Raw genomic sequence first — 14,312 nt, 5'->3', positions numbered from 1 at the left:
ATCTAAACTGCTAATTTAATTAGTCTTGTTTAAGACTTCTGAAAAACAAAGAAACAGTTTGATTTATACACAGTGTGTTTGCTTGGCTGACTGGAGTGTTAGCCTATTACACTCTGTTGTGGTGGTTGCCTCATGCTCATCCCTCTTTAGCTTCATCAGTAATGCTCTAGTTATTATGAAGGGACCATCAAACAATGCTGCTCCCTCCAGAGAGGCCAGACTGTAGTCAGTGGGCCTCTTGAGAATGGACCAGCAGTTGGCCAATACTACCAGTGGGTGTCTGGCTGTATCTGCTTAAACATCAGACCAACACCTAGGTTTTCTGTCTTTCTTCCTGTGTCAGTCTAATTAAAAAGCCTTTGTTGTGTTTATTTGAATAGGATATTAAGCATGATCAGTGGACCGCCCAGCTCCCTAATTAAAAATCCCTCCTAGTTGTGTGGAGTCTCATTCATAAGAACTGCCTCTGAGGTTCTTGAATGATTTCATTTACCCAGACTTTTTCTTACTGAGAGGAAGTGGATGAGAGGGAAGTACTGGTGAGGCACAATAAAGCATCAGCAGGGTGGTAGTGATTGTCCCTGCACACTGAGGGTTGAATGGAGGCTTCAGCAGAACTGTGCAACCGAAGTCTGTCAGTGAAAAGCATTTCTGCTCGGACTGGTGTGAAAGTGTCAACATTTCACATTCTTCTGTCATTCTGTTTGAGAGTGGTGCGATTGTAAAACGGCAAAATGTTTTCCAACATTATTCATGTTTAATCCAAGTGGGCCCTAATGCGTATTAAGCATTGAGCCACTTTAACTGAGTCTTTGCTGAAAGACTGAACACCTGTTTGAAAACTGCAGATTTATTTCTCAGAAAGTGAAGGCAATATGTGCTGGGTTTACTCCCAGTGGAAGTATTTATTTGGCAGCACTGAACTTGAAGTAAACTAAAAATATGGCTGAGACTTTTGTGAGCTGCAGACTTTTCTAATGAACAAAATCCCAAACAGTAGTGGCTTAAAAATTCTTGAATAAATCCTGTTAAAAGTTAAACCATACCGCATACTGTAGAATTGTTAATAAACTATAACTAACATTGTGGAAAACTCTGCAACGGCATGATGCACTGATTCTTGGTTTTACTTTGTCGTTTTATAGTCCCAAGAGAGTGATCAAAAATTCATGTTATGTTCTTTTTGTGACTGAAATTTCAGCCAGTGGAGCAGGGGATAGGACAAACGGCGACTTTCTAATTGGGACCACATGTTACTTCTGTTGAGTCTTGAGACACACTTGTGCATGTGCACACACAAATACACAATTTGAGGAATGTTTCCAGGAGGTTTGAATGCCAGGGATTCCCTTTGTGTTGGCCTACTGTCAGGGCTGCAGCTGGAATTGTATGTGTAGCTGTATGCAAGGAGACCCAGAAGGCAACATGGCAAGTCATTTTACTGCTGAGAAACAAATTATTTGTCTTTGTCATGCGCGCAAACCAAACACATGATGTGATACATGTGACATATTAAGGAATTATCATTGGAGTCACACAAATCACACAAAGATGATTTAAGATCTGTTGCTTAGATAATTCCTAGTATAATAAAGATTTTTTTTTACATGGAAGCACTTTGGTCAGAATGTGTGTCTTTTAGCTTTGTATAAGTCAGTAATAGTGATAGCTTACTTTGCATTTTTTAAGAGGAAAGGGCATTACTGCTGAGTTACTAAGTGTTATCTGCGTGACAGAACAGGGATGAAGAGTGAGGACAGACATCACATAGTGTGTGTGAGCATGTTGGGGCGATTCTCACATTCACATCACATCAGGTTCATCCATAGTCCAGCTTGTCTTAAACTGTTGCTCGCCTTACAATGCAAGTGTTCCATATCCTGCCCAAGAACGCACATACCATACTTTTAAGGAGTGCATTTATCCTTCTTGTTCAATTTACAGACATGGAATTTTTGACTGACAGTAACCTTTAGTTCTTTAGTGTGTGAATACAGTTGTTTGTTTCTTTTCTTACTGAATTAGATGTGAGGCCACTTCATTATGGAAGTTCTTATCAACCAGATTGCTTGATTAAATCTGAAGAGCTGTCTTGACTTCTTTTATCTATAGTCAAGCATTGTGCACCTGTAGTGTGTGGTCTCACCTGCCCCGCTAAGGCCGTTTTAAGGGACTTTTTCTACTTTTGAGCCACACTAATAATATTGTGATTTTGCTTGAATCAGTATCTCACTGTACCCACAGTGCATGTGTGCTTAGACCACAGTGTTTCTTACTTTTGTTTCCGTGCTTGAGTGCCACTGTGTATGGCTGCTCACAAATCCTTCTGTTATCTTCTTCAGCTGCAATTTAAGATGGAGCATCTTCCCCCCCTAATCCGCCTTTCTCATAACAGAGCCCCAGTTAGTCAGTCAACCGTCCATTGGGCAACACATCCTATCCTCATCACCAAAATTTGACCAATAAACAACCTTGTACAAGACGTACGCCTTGCTTATCCCTCTCTCTTCCTTATCTCATCATCTGGGAAAGATATCCCAGCAACCATCACCCCCACTAGGCCTATAACCTGACAGACAGATAAAATCTTGGGCCTGGGGAGTTGTCACTCCTCAGTTGATGTGTGAATGAGTGTGCTACCTCGTAAAGTGCACACGCATGACTGAGGATGTATGGGTCTCATTTTATTGCATTCACCCCTCTGTCTCTGAAGTGTTTGTGCGGGGAACAGGGGGCTGCCGATTGAAGGGAAAACAGGGTTGCAGGGAAGAGGAACAGACGTAGGTCTCGCCCTCAAATGTTTTAGGTGGTTTCTTCATGCTGCATGTGAATATTTTGACATCTCATACTCTTTCATTGCTATTACTTTCTCAAAACAACCACCTCCTTTGAGAAAATAAAAGTTGAGACTGCCCCAGATGTTTCCCTCTGGAATAAAAGGTGCAGCTTTAATTGGGTGAAACTGCAGTTCACTTTTATTATTACTTCTTTTGATCTTTGTTGCTCTAATGGGGCACGTAAAGTTTTTACACTTTCATTAACAATTATAGAGTACCAGATATTAAAACTGAGCGTTTTCCCATCCCTGCCCTGCTCTGTATCTTGCCCCTGACAGGTGAGGGTGTGCAGTCTTTAGCCATGCGCTCGTGGTTGGCTCGACACTGGTGGGCTCCAACCTCTCTGCTCTATCCCCCTGAGAGCCTGCACTGCCATGTTTTGGAAAGAGCCCTTTCGATAAATAGCATTCCAGCTTTTGTGTGCCGCACAAAAGGTTATGTTGTCTTTATTGGCTTGACAGACGCCTACAGTCTTCTGTAAATAAAATAGAGATGTCTGCATGAGGCAGCAGGTGGACCAATTTGTCATCTAGTCCATGGCTATCACTCTCTCATTCACTCTCTCTCTCTCACAGACACGGACACGGAGACACACACACACACACACACACACACACACACACATCTGCTCATGTAAACACTTACTGTATAATGCAGTATCCTTCAGGTTGTACTTCTTTTTATACGTGGCTCTTTTTTTTCCCAGCAAGAGATCTTTTGATTTATTAACCGCTTTGGTTTATGCGGATTTAAACACAACTGTGCATCAAATAGAGTTTTATTTGACCCTTGCCAGTTCTCACTCAAACCATATGTCTTCAGCTGGCATTTGTATCACATTGTTAGACTTATCCAAACACAGTTGAGTGTGTGTGTGTGTCTGTGACTTTGTAGCCGGGCCATGGAGGAATCCTTGCCTGGCTGTTAGTAGCAGCCCTGCCTGTATGTTTATACTCCTCCGCTGACCTCATGACCCAAAGGTCATGATGCTCACTAAAGCAAGCAGTGGGTCACAGACACATTTGGACACACTCTGTCTGGCATGAGTGTTGGTGTGGGTGTGTGAGAGTTGACTAAACATGTTTGTGTCAGGTAGTTCAATAAATAAATGTGGAGGTTTAAGGCTCTGGAGGTCACTTGCGGTGCTGGTGGGTGCCTCAGTTCGTCCTCTATGTCATCATTACTGTCTTTTCATTTATTATTTTCTATATCTCTCTTCTTTCTTTCCTCTCTTATACCTGCTTTTTGGTTTTCACAAAAGTCATGAAAAGATGCATTGCTAGTTCAATGATTAAAGTGAGGTAGGTAGAAGTTGTGTTCAACATCCCTTGCTTGAACATCCTCTAGACAGCAAACCATGCCAACAGGGTCAAAGGTGAAATGTTCCACCTTGTTTTAACCTAAACAACTTGGTGTTCCCAGATTATCGTCCACTCTACTTTGAGATTCAAAGTATGCAGTTTTGACTAGCCTAAATAATATTTTAAGGGCTTTTTTGAGTACCTTCATCCTTTTTTTATTTTAAGTCACATGAAGGCTGAAATAAACGATCTTTTGAAAGTTAATATTCAAATTTCATATGTATTTTGTATTTAATATGTTGATTTCACTTTGTCTTCATTTTGCATAGTTTGAGCCTAAATATATTTACATTCTTTTATCCTTGATGGATAAAGGGGAGTATTATGGAGGATAATAAATAAATTATCAGTAATAAACAAATAAATAAATGAAGAATGAAATAAAACTATATAAGTAAGATTTTCTTTAAATAACAGAATCTATGTCACCAGTATGGATTCTTGTTGGGCTTAAATTTACCCAATTTCCCTCCGGGGATTAATAAAGTCAGTCTAGCTATCGATCTATCGATCTGTCTATATATCTATCTATCTGGAATAAAACCTTCTATTTGCACATATATTGTGTGAAAAGTCTGCATTTTAATTCCTCCTTCTCAGTGATCCAGGTTGTGTAACGTGTTCAAGGATTTCATGGAAGCTTTAGACATGCCTGTCAGTCTGATGTACTGTTCTGCGGTTTGCTAACCCCTCACCCTGCAAAACATAGCTGCCTAACCTTATGTTCATGAGACTGGCTGGAGCACACTGTATCTCTATGACTCTGATTTATTATGGTGGTCAACAGTATTGATGACCAAATGTGTTTTTGAGGAATAGATATTTTATGAGCAATTCAATTCAAATGACATTTCTGTCTGTCCACAGCACTGTGCGCACATGGGACGTGAACTCAGAGAAGAAGCACAAGTCTGTGTTCAAACCGCGCTCCTTCCAGGGGAAAAAGGTCATCCCTACATGCTGCACTTACAGCCGTGATGGGAAGCTCATTGCAGCAGGCTGCCAGGATGGCACCATCCAGATCTGGGACAGAAACCTCAGCGTGAGTCTGAAAACACACACATACACACACACACACACACACACACACACACACACACACACACACACACACACACACACACACACACACACACACACACACACACACGCATACCAACCACCACATTGTGCAGTAGGTTGTAAACGTCTGTTTTGTTATGGCCTCTGGTGCAGAGTCATGAGACTTGGGTCATCTGGTCACAGGCCAGAGAGGTCAGAGTTCAACAAGTCACTGACCAACACAGACCAGAATTATTATGGCTTTTAAATGCATTGCCCAAACTGCAAGTAGGTGAGAATATTAAATAGCCTGTCTGACCTGTATTGACCCCTGTTATCACACTAACCAGGTACATGGCAATGAACATGCCCTCATTCTATCCAAACTCTGGTAACCAAGAGTCTACAGCCATGTTGGAGGCTCTGTGAGGCTGTACTTAGACACAGCGATGCTTTGAGCTAAATGCTAACATCAACATGCCACTAGTATGGCTGAAAATAGCTGGGTACGTTACTGACGTGTAATGATTGAGTTGAGTTACTTGAAAGTTACCGGGAGGCCCAATCACAATTTCTTGCTGTACATTTTCCACTATTAGTTAATTAGGCAATTAAGTGATCAAAGTGCTCATTCCATTCCTCAAGATTCGGTAAGATGAGGTAATAGTTGATCTTGGCTCCTAAGCAGCATTGCTCTCACTTATTTGGCTGTTTTCACTCGAGTTATTTGACAAATTGTCACTGTAGTTAAAAATGACTTTCACTCAGTGCTGGAGAATGCAACCCCTCCATCTTTCAACAAGTATATCTTCTGGGTCTCTCGACCTTTTATCAAAAATGGTTACACCATAACTCATGCCTGCCTGTCCTCCTGTGTATCTCTCTTCTTGATGGCTGTAACACTGACACATTTCTGTTTAGTAAATGGGTAGCAAAAAGAAATTATATGCTGTTGTTTCCTTTTGACCAGTGGTGGAGCAGGTTTGGCAGCCAACTGCTCGCTTGCAGGTTCACACACAAAATTCACCTCCACGAAACAGATGGGAAGAGGAAAAAAAAAGGGGGAGAGGTGCATATCTGTTGAAGAGGGGGCTTAGGGGACTGCGGCACTCATAATTCAGTATTTTCAGTGATGACATATTTCCAGTTTGGTATTGTCTTACATTATGTTAAGCTCTTTTGCAAACACGGTTTCATAAGTTGCTTTTTCCACGGTGTGAGAAACTGTTTGTGGTCACTCACCTGGGAGTCCTAAAACACTATAAACCCACACTTAAGACAGGAAATAAAATTGAAGGAGTACTACACAGATATTGCTAAATACATTCTACGATAACCAGCATCCAGCATGAGACAGTTGTTTTTCTGCCCTCAATGTTTTAGCAAATTTCTACTCTAATTCTTTTGTTCCACTTAATATCCTTTCATCTGTCCAACCCCATATGTGGACAAGGTTGAATGCTTCTGTTTTTTCATATGAGAATAGTGACAGTGACAATTAAGCTGTAGTTAGTGAGTTGGAACAGCTTGATTGGACAGAGGGGCTTATCCAGATTAGTCAAATGAGAAGTAGGCTACACGATAATTACTCCAACAGTCAACTTCATAATCACAGGACACAAAAAAAATGTTGGTAGATGAAGGATTTGTTTTCCTTGTACCTACTTTTCTATTGTAAGAGCGTTCGTGGTTCCATGTGCCCGTGTTGTATAGACTCTCATCTCTCCTCCACTCACCCATCATCCCACCCCTGGGCTGCTCATAACAGCAGGCTGCGAGTGATTGGGTTAAAGCTCTCCAAATTTATTACCCCTCTTTCTCCAAACTAAATATTTACCCTGCGTCCCATAGCAGCTTACAACAGTCATGTCTGTTGCCTGACCACTGGAGCCTGTCCTGTCTGAATGGCTCAAGAATTTAGTTGGTGCCCTCTGCCCTAATCAGCAACCTGTGCTGCTGACTCGAATTCAGCCACAAGCCTAAAAAGGAGTTTACCTCTCGATGCTTTTATTGCTGCTCCCTCCCCCACTCAAAGGAGGCCTATCTCCTGTTGTATCGCCACTATTACTCATGGGCAGAATATGCAGGCAGATCAATCACGATCAATCATGTACATGACCTTGATCTAGCGCTCAGCCGTAGAAGAAGCTATTGAGGATGACACATTGTGCTCTTGAACCCTGACATGACTTGATTGATCCTATGATGGGGAGTCAAGTAGGTCTCTTTTAGTGGACTGCCACAGAGAGTGATTGCATGCTCATTCTCTGACCAGAGGGGTCGGTGCCAGAATTACAAGGCTGCATTTAAATGGTTGCCAGGTAATGTGCACTCTGTGAAAGTTTGTGCATTGAGGGTGCAGACCTCCGTTCAACAACATTACCACAGAGACCCGGGGAATGTTATGATGTCATTGGTGGACTTGGATGTTTCCAGACTTCAATGTGGGACCCTAAAAGAGGTGGTTTTGATGAACTACTCAGAAGGGGTGTGTTGTCATGAGATGACATGGCAAACTTTCACTGGTTATCTGCATTTGCTGGCCTTGTTACTGCAATCGATCTATAATTATGAGAGAAACCCATCCCCCCCCAAGAAGTTTTTAATTCGTCCATAGATGAATTTAGACGTATAGCAAGTCTTTTCTTAATTTTTGATCCTTTATGATTCCTGCCTTCAGCCCATGTTGTTCCTTATAAAATGACTTTTTCTCCACTGAACATCCTGTTTTTATGCATAAATTGACCACCATCATTTTAAATTACCGGCCAAATAAGATCCTAATGTGACTTTGCACAGTATCACTGTAAACTAATAACAAGACTAATAAAAGATGTGGCTGTGAAAAATTAGAACATACAATCACAGACGAACGTTTTGAAGTCCAATGAAATGTTTAGAAAACTGTCTAGGATCTGTGATAACCGGCAAGAGTCATGAACATGTTTTCATGAAAGCGTTTGAAATCAGACTAGGCTATCTAAAGACAGTCTGATTGTAAACATTTACACTGGATCTCAGTCCTGCAGCCACATGATTTCTGTCATTGCCACACAGCGTGATCTTCCCTCCTTTAACCCTTTCTACATGTGGGGAAAAACAGTCGCTAAATGACCTTCAAGAGGTGCTATTTATCAAGGGAAGTATTTCAGTGTTGTGCCCATTCCTTGCCCATGGTTTAACCCTGGACTTTGTACGGAGTCTAACTTTTCTGCAGTTTGTAGCTGAGACATAGAGCAGTGCAGTTAGTTTAATGGAACACACTTTCAGATTATGTGGACACTCTCTCCAGTGTGATCCTCTAACACACACGCGGCTTTACCATCACCACTTGTTGATTTCCATGAAAGATCAGAGCAGCTGTTCAGGACTGCGGTTTGGCCACTCGATCCTCAGAGAGCAGCAGAGGTCAGAGTGAGATGTTACAACTGACTGCACAGTGGGCACATCATTAAGGCTTTCAGGTGTGTGGTTGTATGTAAGTATGGAGGTTGTGGAAAGGCAGAGTCTCGCAGTATTTATACAGTGATACTCAGATAGGGCGGTTAGGAACAGTTGGCCCTGTGGTAGATTGTTATCATAGTCTGCTGAGGATGAAACCCAATGCTGTGTTCCTTCAGCTATTTATCAACTCCTGCTGCTGAATAGGAGTAGATGTGTATTACGGCTCTGTGTGCGTAAGTGTGCATATGGATGTGTATACACAATCTTATAGGAAAGGTGTACACACATATATGAAGATAAATACTGACATTGGCTCTCTGAATAAAATGATGACAATTTAGCCTGATGCTTGTTTAGGCCAGGGAGAAGTGTACAGTTTGCAGAGGATGTCACAAGGCGTGAGAGAAGTTTCACACTGTGTATGAGAATCCGGTTTCACAAACCGGCTGTGTAGATTATCACAGGAAGCAAACACCATGGCATCTACCAATGCCAGCCAACATCAGGATAGTAAATAAACACTAAAGCTTTCACAACAGCAGTAAATGATCTAGAAATAGCTGGAGTGGGTGTATGTTTGCAATAAGCAGCTAGAATAACCACTAGCTACCTATTAAAGGCACAACTTTTACTGACTGATCAAATCAAGTTAAAAAAATTGTATGCTTGTTTCCTGCATTGTATTTTTTAGGTTACAATATTTTGATATTGGATATTTATTTTTCTTGTCTGTGTTTTTATTTTTATAATTTATTTCAGAGTTGGACATGGGTTGTCATTTTCTCTGTTCTCATTCCACCTGTTTGTCTGGTAAGATGAGAGAATATTTTTTAATATATAAATGGACATTGAGAGCTTTTTTTTTTTGTGCAAACAAAATAGACACTGAAGACACAATAGCATTACGATACAACATAAAGGGGTAAAAAAACAGCATGTGCTAACAACAGATGGTGTTCATCTTAAAAAGAAAGACAAAGATCAAAAGAGGCAAAAACAAACTTTGGGGAATAATTCATCATGGGTCGAACAAGAGCCCATAACTTTTGTCACTAGTTGACCTGAGAAGACCTGTGGTTATAGTGAAAAATATTCTTTTTCAGGTTATGTTTTATAAAACCACATTTCTCTCCTGAGTTATGTAAAACAGATTTCACCACCGTCTCGTCGCAGTATATTTATGGTGTAATATCTACATGTTTGGTGCCATATATTCTCGTCCTGCAACTCTGCACGTCTCAGACAACTGGACTATCTTCTCGCCTAGACCAGTTTTTATGATGTGCCACTGAGCTTCATGCAACAGTTCAAAAGACAAGATAATTAGAAACTCGTTCATTAGCAAGACCCTCCCGTTGATAGTCCATTCCATTGTCCATGTGCACATGACACAGCTGTGCAGTGGTCATTGTGATTGCTTGATTGTAACGGGGGTCCCAATGTCTTTTTTTCTTTTTTTTAGGCTTCACTTTAAGAATTGATTACTTTATTTGATCAGTCAGTCACCATGCACCCTCACAGTAGAGTATTGTGTGTTTGACTGGGTTTAAGCCTTACACATTAAGCTTCAGCTGCTGTTTAGTAGGCCAGAGATAGCCAGTGGCCAAGCTGTTTCACACCTGCTGTAAGATTAGAAAATTTAGTTTTTATATTAAATTGACCTTGGGACATTTCTCAACCAAGTCAATTTCAATGCAGCAAATAAAAGAATAGGTAGATAATCAATGATAACAAATGAGGAGAATGGATTTGAGTCAAAGGTAATATATGAGTAAAATGAGAATGGGAAGCAGAATATTATCCCTGGAGAGACTACAGAGGCTAAATGGCCAAGGCCTGAAAAAGTGGAGTCCATGTTATCTACAGTTCAAGGTAACAGTGTTATCTGTCTCCTCCAAGTTAATAACTTCCCTCCATTTACTTTGGAAGTGAAGTATGGCCTCGTTTCCTTCTTGTATCATAAGGACACATCACTCATTCACCTCACGCTCCACTCTCTCCTTCTCTTTTTGCCAGCATTTCTCTATCTTATCTGTCTTCCACACTCTGTGCTCACTTCAAATTCCTTATCCAGCTTTCTGAGTCAAAAGCCTGTATTGCTGCAATTCTCTTTTCACTGATTTATTTGCATTCCGTTTAGAATTAATGAAAATGTAGCTGTATAAACCAAGGTTATGTTTGTTTGAGTGTTAGCAAGCATACTTCCCAGACTATTGCTTCACCGCTGTCTTTTAATGATCGATCTCTGTAATCTGGCTGGGCTCAGGTAAAACTGAGGCACTGGGAAGTAAATGCAGGAGGAAGCAGAGAGAAGACACCAGCAAAAGTGACATTACAATTAGATGGTTGATTGATTTACAGACAAAATGAATTGCCAACAGTTTTGATAATCGGTTAGTCATTTAAGTCATTTATCAAGCAAAAATGTCAGACGTTCACTGGTTTCAGCTTCTCACATGTAAGAATGTGCTGCTAATGTATTTGGATTTTGGACTCTTGGCTGGGAAAAAAACAACACATTTGAAGACATCAGCATGGGCTCTTGGAAATTGTGATGGACATTTTAAAGATTAATTCAGATTAATCGACAATGAAAATGATAACTCGGTACATCCCGTATTGTAAATCTAAAGTCAAAAGTTATGGTTAACATGAATTTTAACGTCATCGTATTTGTTTATTGGTTATCTCCTTATTCACTTATGTTCATTGTCCACATTTTGAGTGTACTTTCAGTGAGCTTTTCTTCTCGCTGTTCCTTTTGTGTGTATGTGTGAGAAAGATAGAGAGGTGTGTGTGTGTGTGTGTTGGGGTTGGGGGGTTGAGCTGGGTTATTTCCAGCCTGGTGCTTCAGACCTTGACACACACACCCTACACTGCCCTACAGCAGTACACAGCTTGCTCTGAGTGAGCACTGAGAAAGTACATGAAATGGCTGGCCATTTTGGAAACAGCTATTTAGACAAGAGGTTAAAATGCTTCTGTTTGAAGGGGGGTGGATGGAATTTAATATATGTTATTCGAAATGTTCCTAAAATGCCACTATTGCTCCCCTTTCTCCTAAAACAGTTTTAAACAACTCCATAAACTACAAAGGTGAGATTCCATTCTCTGTTCTCGCCTCCATACAACGACCCTCAACTGAAATGTCACTTAACCTACTTGGTTTTCAGTGATACATGCTGATCATCACAGCCAAGCTGAGTAAGATCACATTCTCATATACAGCAACATGCCAGGGAAATAGTTAGAAGGGCTTGATGGTGGAAGCATTGCCTGGGAAGCTGTAATATTCAGTGTGCAGACTGCTTCTCTTTTTTCATTGTTGCTATCTTGGATCTTGGATGTGTACCGTCTCTGTTGCAGAAATACATATAACCATATTTAGGGCTTCATTGGACATTGGTCCACATAATGTCAGAAACTGATGCACAACCACTAAAACTTTTCTAAAGCCCAGAAAAAAAATCTTCTTTTGGCCTACCGACAGCCAAAACCCAAAGAGATTCGGTCACATAAGAAGAAAAAAAGCAAGAAAATCGTCACATTGGAGAGGGTGGAACTAGGGACAGTTTTTGGAAAAAAATTATGAATCCATTATCAAAATATTTGCAGATGAATTTTCTTTCAGTAGTCTATAGTCTTTCATCAGACCTTTACCTGTCTTGTAAATGCCTGTCATACCTCCATACCCCCAGGTTGTAACACAGGCGTTCTTTGAAAAATGGTAGTATCCAAAGCCAAGCCAAGATAAACCTGGATGACATCATTGGGGTTATCATCAGATAACCCTATATTTTCTCAGACTTGTCGAAGCTCCTTTAAATCCATAGAAAACATCATACAACTTTCACTGGTGTGAAAGTACCCCCCATGATTAGTAACCCGATGAATGTGTAAAATCAGAGGAGTTCCCCTTTAACAGTTTTAGGGAGAAGAGTGTGCTACTTATTTTCTAACCCACACTTTCAAAATAAGACTTTGTTTCAACACTTCTTTTCAATGTCAGTCTTCTCAGCCTCAAACTACTACTGCTTCCTCTGCTCCTACGCTAAGTGTTATTCTTTTGTTATTGATCCTGGTGGTTTTTGATATTTTGAAGTGACACTGTAAAATAGTTGTTGGCTGACGTAACACTTGTTTAAGGATGGCTTATAATAAAGAATCAAAAAGGTGATATTAGCCCAGGGCTGCAGTTTAAATAGGTGTCGTATATGCAGTTTTGGCTGGTAAGCTGTACACAGTAGAATATTATAATACTATTCCAGGTAGGAGCAAAAAAACATCTCTCAGACAGGCACCTAAGCTTGCCAAGGTAAATCTCTGTGGTCTGTAGTCTTGCTAAAGAGTGCGGTGGGTAAAGTGTGTAAAGTTGCCGGTATTTCATAAGTTGTATTGGGCTTCATAGTTAAATATATGGTATGGTGTTCAAGGAGGAAATGGAAACCGTGTGTTGTTTTGAAAACCCCGAATGAAAAGGTCTTTTTGTTACTGCAGTGACCGACTGAAACATCTGGTGCTGAAGCAGAGCATCGTCAGTTACATCCTGTAGTACATTAGGAGATCTTTAATATTGATGAGTAGTGACGAAGGCAGCGTGTTTATGGAAAAGGCAAAGAGAGCCAGGATTGCACTATTTATTCATTTTGTTCTGTAGTTAATGATCAGTTACATGTAGTCTAGTTTTTTGTCTCTGTAATGGGCTTGTCTGTAATACATATCAACATTATGCTGATAAATTCAGTAGTAATAAAGCAACTGTTTCTACTTTTCATTTACACGTAACTATTGGACTGTTATCATGACCTCTGTACTACACTTTCATTTCATACACAGACCATGCGCATGACATGGAATAATGAAATGGAAACGTAACCTTTATTTGACCTATTCATGCCAGTCTTTAGGTCATAGGTTAATACCACGCTTTATATAGGACCCGAGTCTGAAGCTTGTGTTACACATCACTACTAAACTATAAACTAGAGCAGAGTCTGTGTAAATCTATGTGGTCAATGCATTGTTTTCTTTTTCTTCTTAGGTCCATACAAAGTTCCACTGTCGGCAAGCACACATTCCAGGATCAGACACCTCCTGTCTCTCCTTCTCCTATGATGGCAGGACTCTCGCTTCACGTGGAGGTAAAAAAAAAAAAAATTAAAAAAGTAAAGTGCACAGCCAGCAGATTCACACACTGAGGTTACATTCAAAGAGAGCCTCCAGTTTTTAGGTGCTTGATCACTGATCCAAAATGTTTCAGCAAAAACATAGTCTCTTTTTAAATGTGTAAATAAACAGGGACCACAAGACTCAGAAGAGATTTATACACAGAAACATGGGTTTTAAGACAAACAGGAATAACTCTGCGTAAGAGTCCTTCACAAAACATATTTCTGTAATGTAAATGAAAAATAACTCTTACGGCCATGTTGTATAGTCAAGAAAAGGCAGTATTTACTTCTAAGACAGTTCCGTTTTCTGTAAAGTAAATCTCACAGTTTACAGTTTATTTAATGTCTCCATCTATTTTCTAGGTGATGATACTCTGAAGATGTGGGACATACGCAACTTCAGGAAGCCTGTGAATGTAGCTACTGGACTGACCAACTACTTTACAATGTGAGAATTT

At 40.3% G+C, this 14,312-nt stretch overlaps 1 protein-coding gene across 2 annotated transcripts in view; it reads left to right on the top strand.

The window, feature by feature from the left end:
• LOC127370591 (WD repeat-containing protein 70) overlaps positions 1 to 14,312 on the top strand; it is a 38,535-nt gene that overhangs the window by 10,010 nt on the left and 14,213 nt on the right. For both annotated transcript variants that reach the window (XM_051412793.1, XM_051412794.1), the window contains exons 10-12: positions 5,066 to 5,240; positions 13,725 to 13,824; positions 14,218 to 14,302. In XM_051412793.1, coding sequence (XP_051268753.1) covers positions 5,066 to 5,240; positions 13,725 to 13,824; positions 14,218 to 14,302 — 360 coding nt within the window. The remainder of the gene's footprint in view (positions 1 to 5,065; positions 5,241 to 13,724; positions 13,825 to 14,217; positions 14,303 to 14,312) is intronic.

This window comes from Dicentrarchus labrax, unplaced genomic scaffold (assembly GCF_905237075.1).
Source record: "Dicentrarchus labrax unplaced genomic scaffold, dlabrax2021, whole genome shotgun sequence".
Taxonomy (NCBI): Eukaryota; Metazoa; Chordata; class Actinopteri; family Moronidae; genus Dicentrarchus; species Dicentrarchus labrax.
The sequence above is the reverse complement of the archived record's forward strand: the minus strand, read 5'-3'. Positions and strand labels throughout refer to the sequence as shown.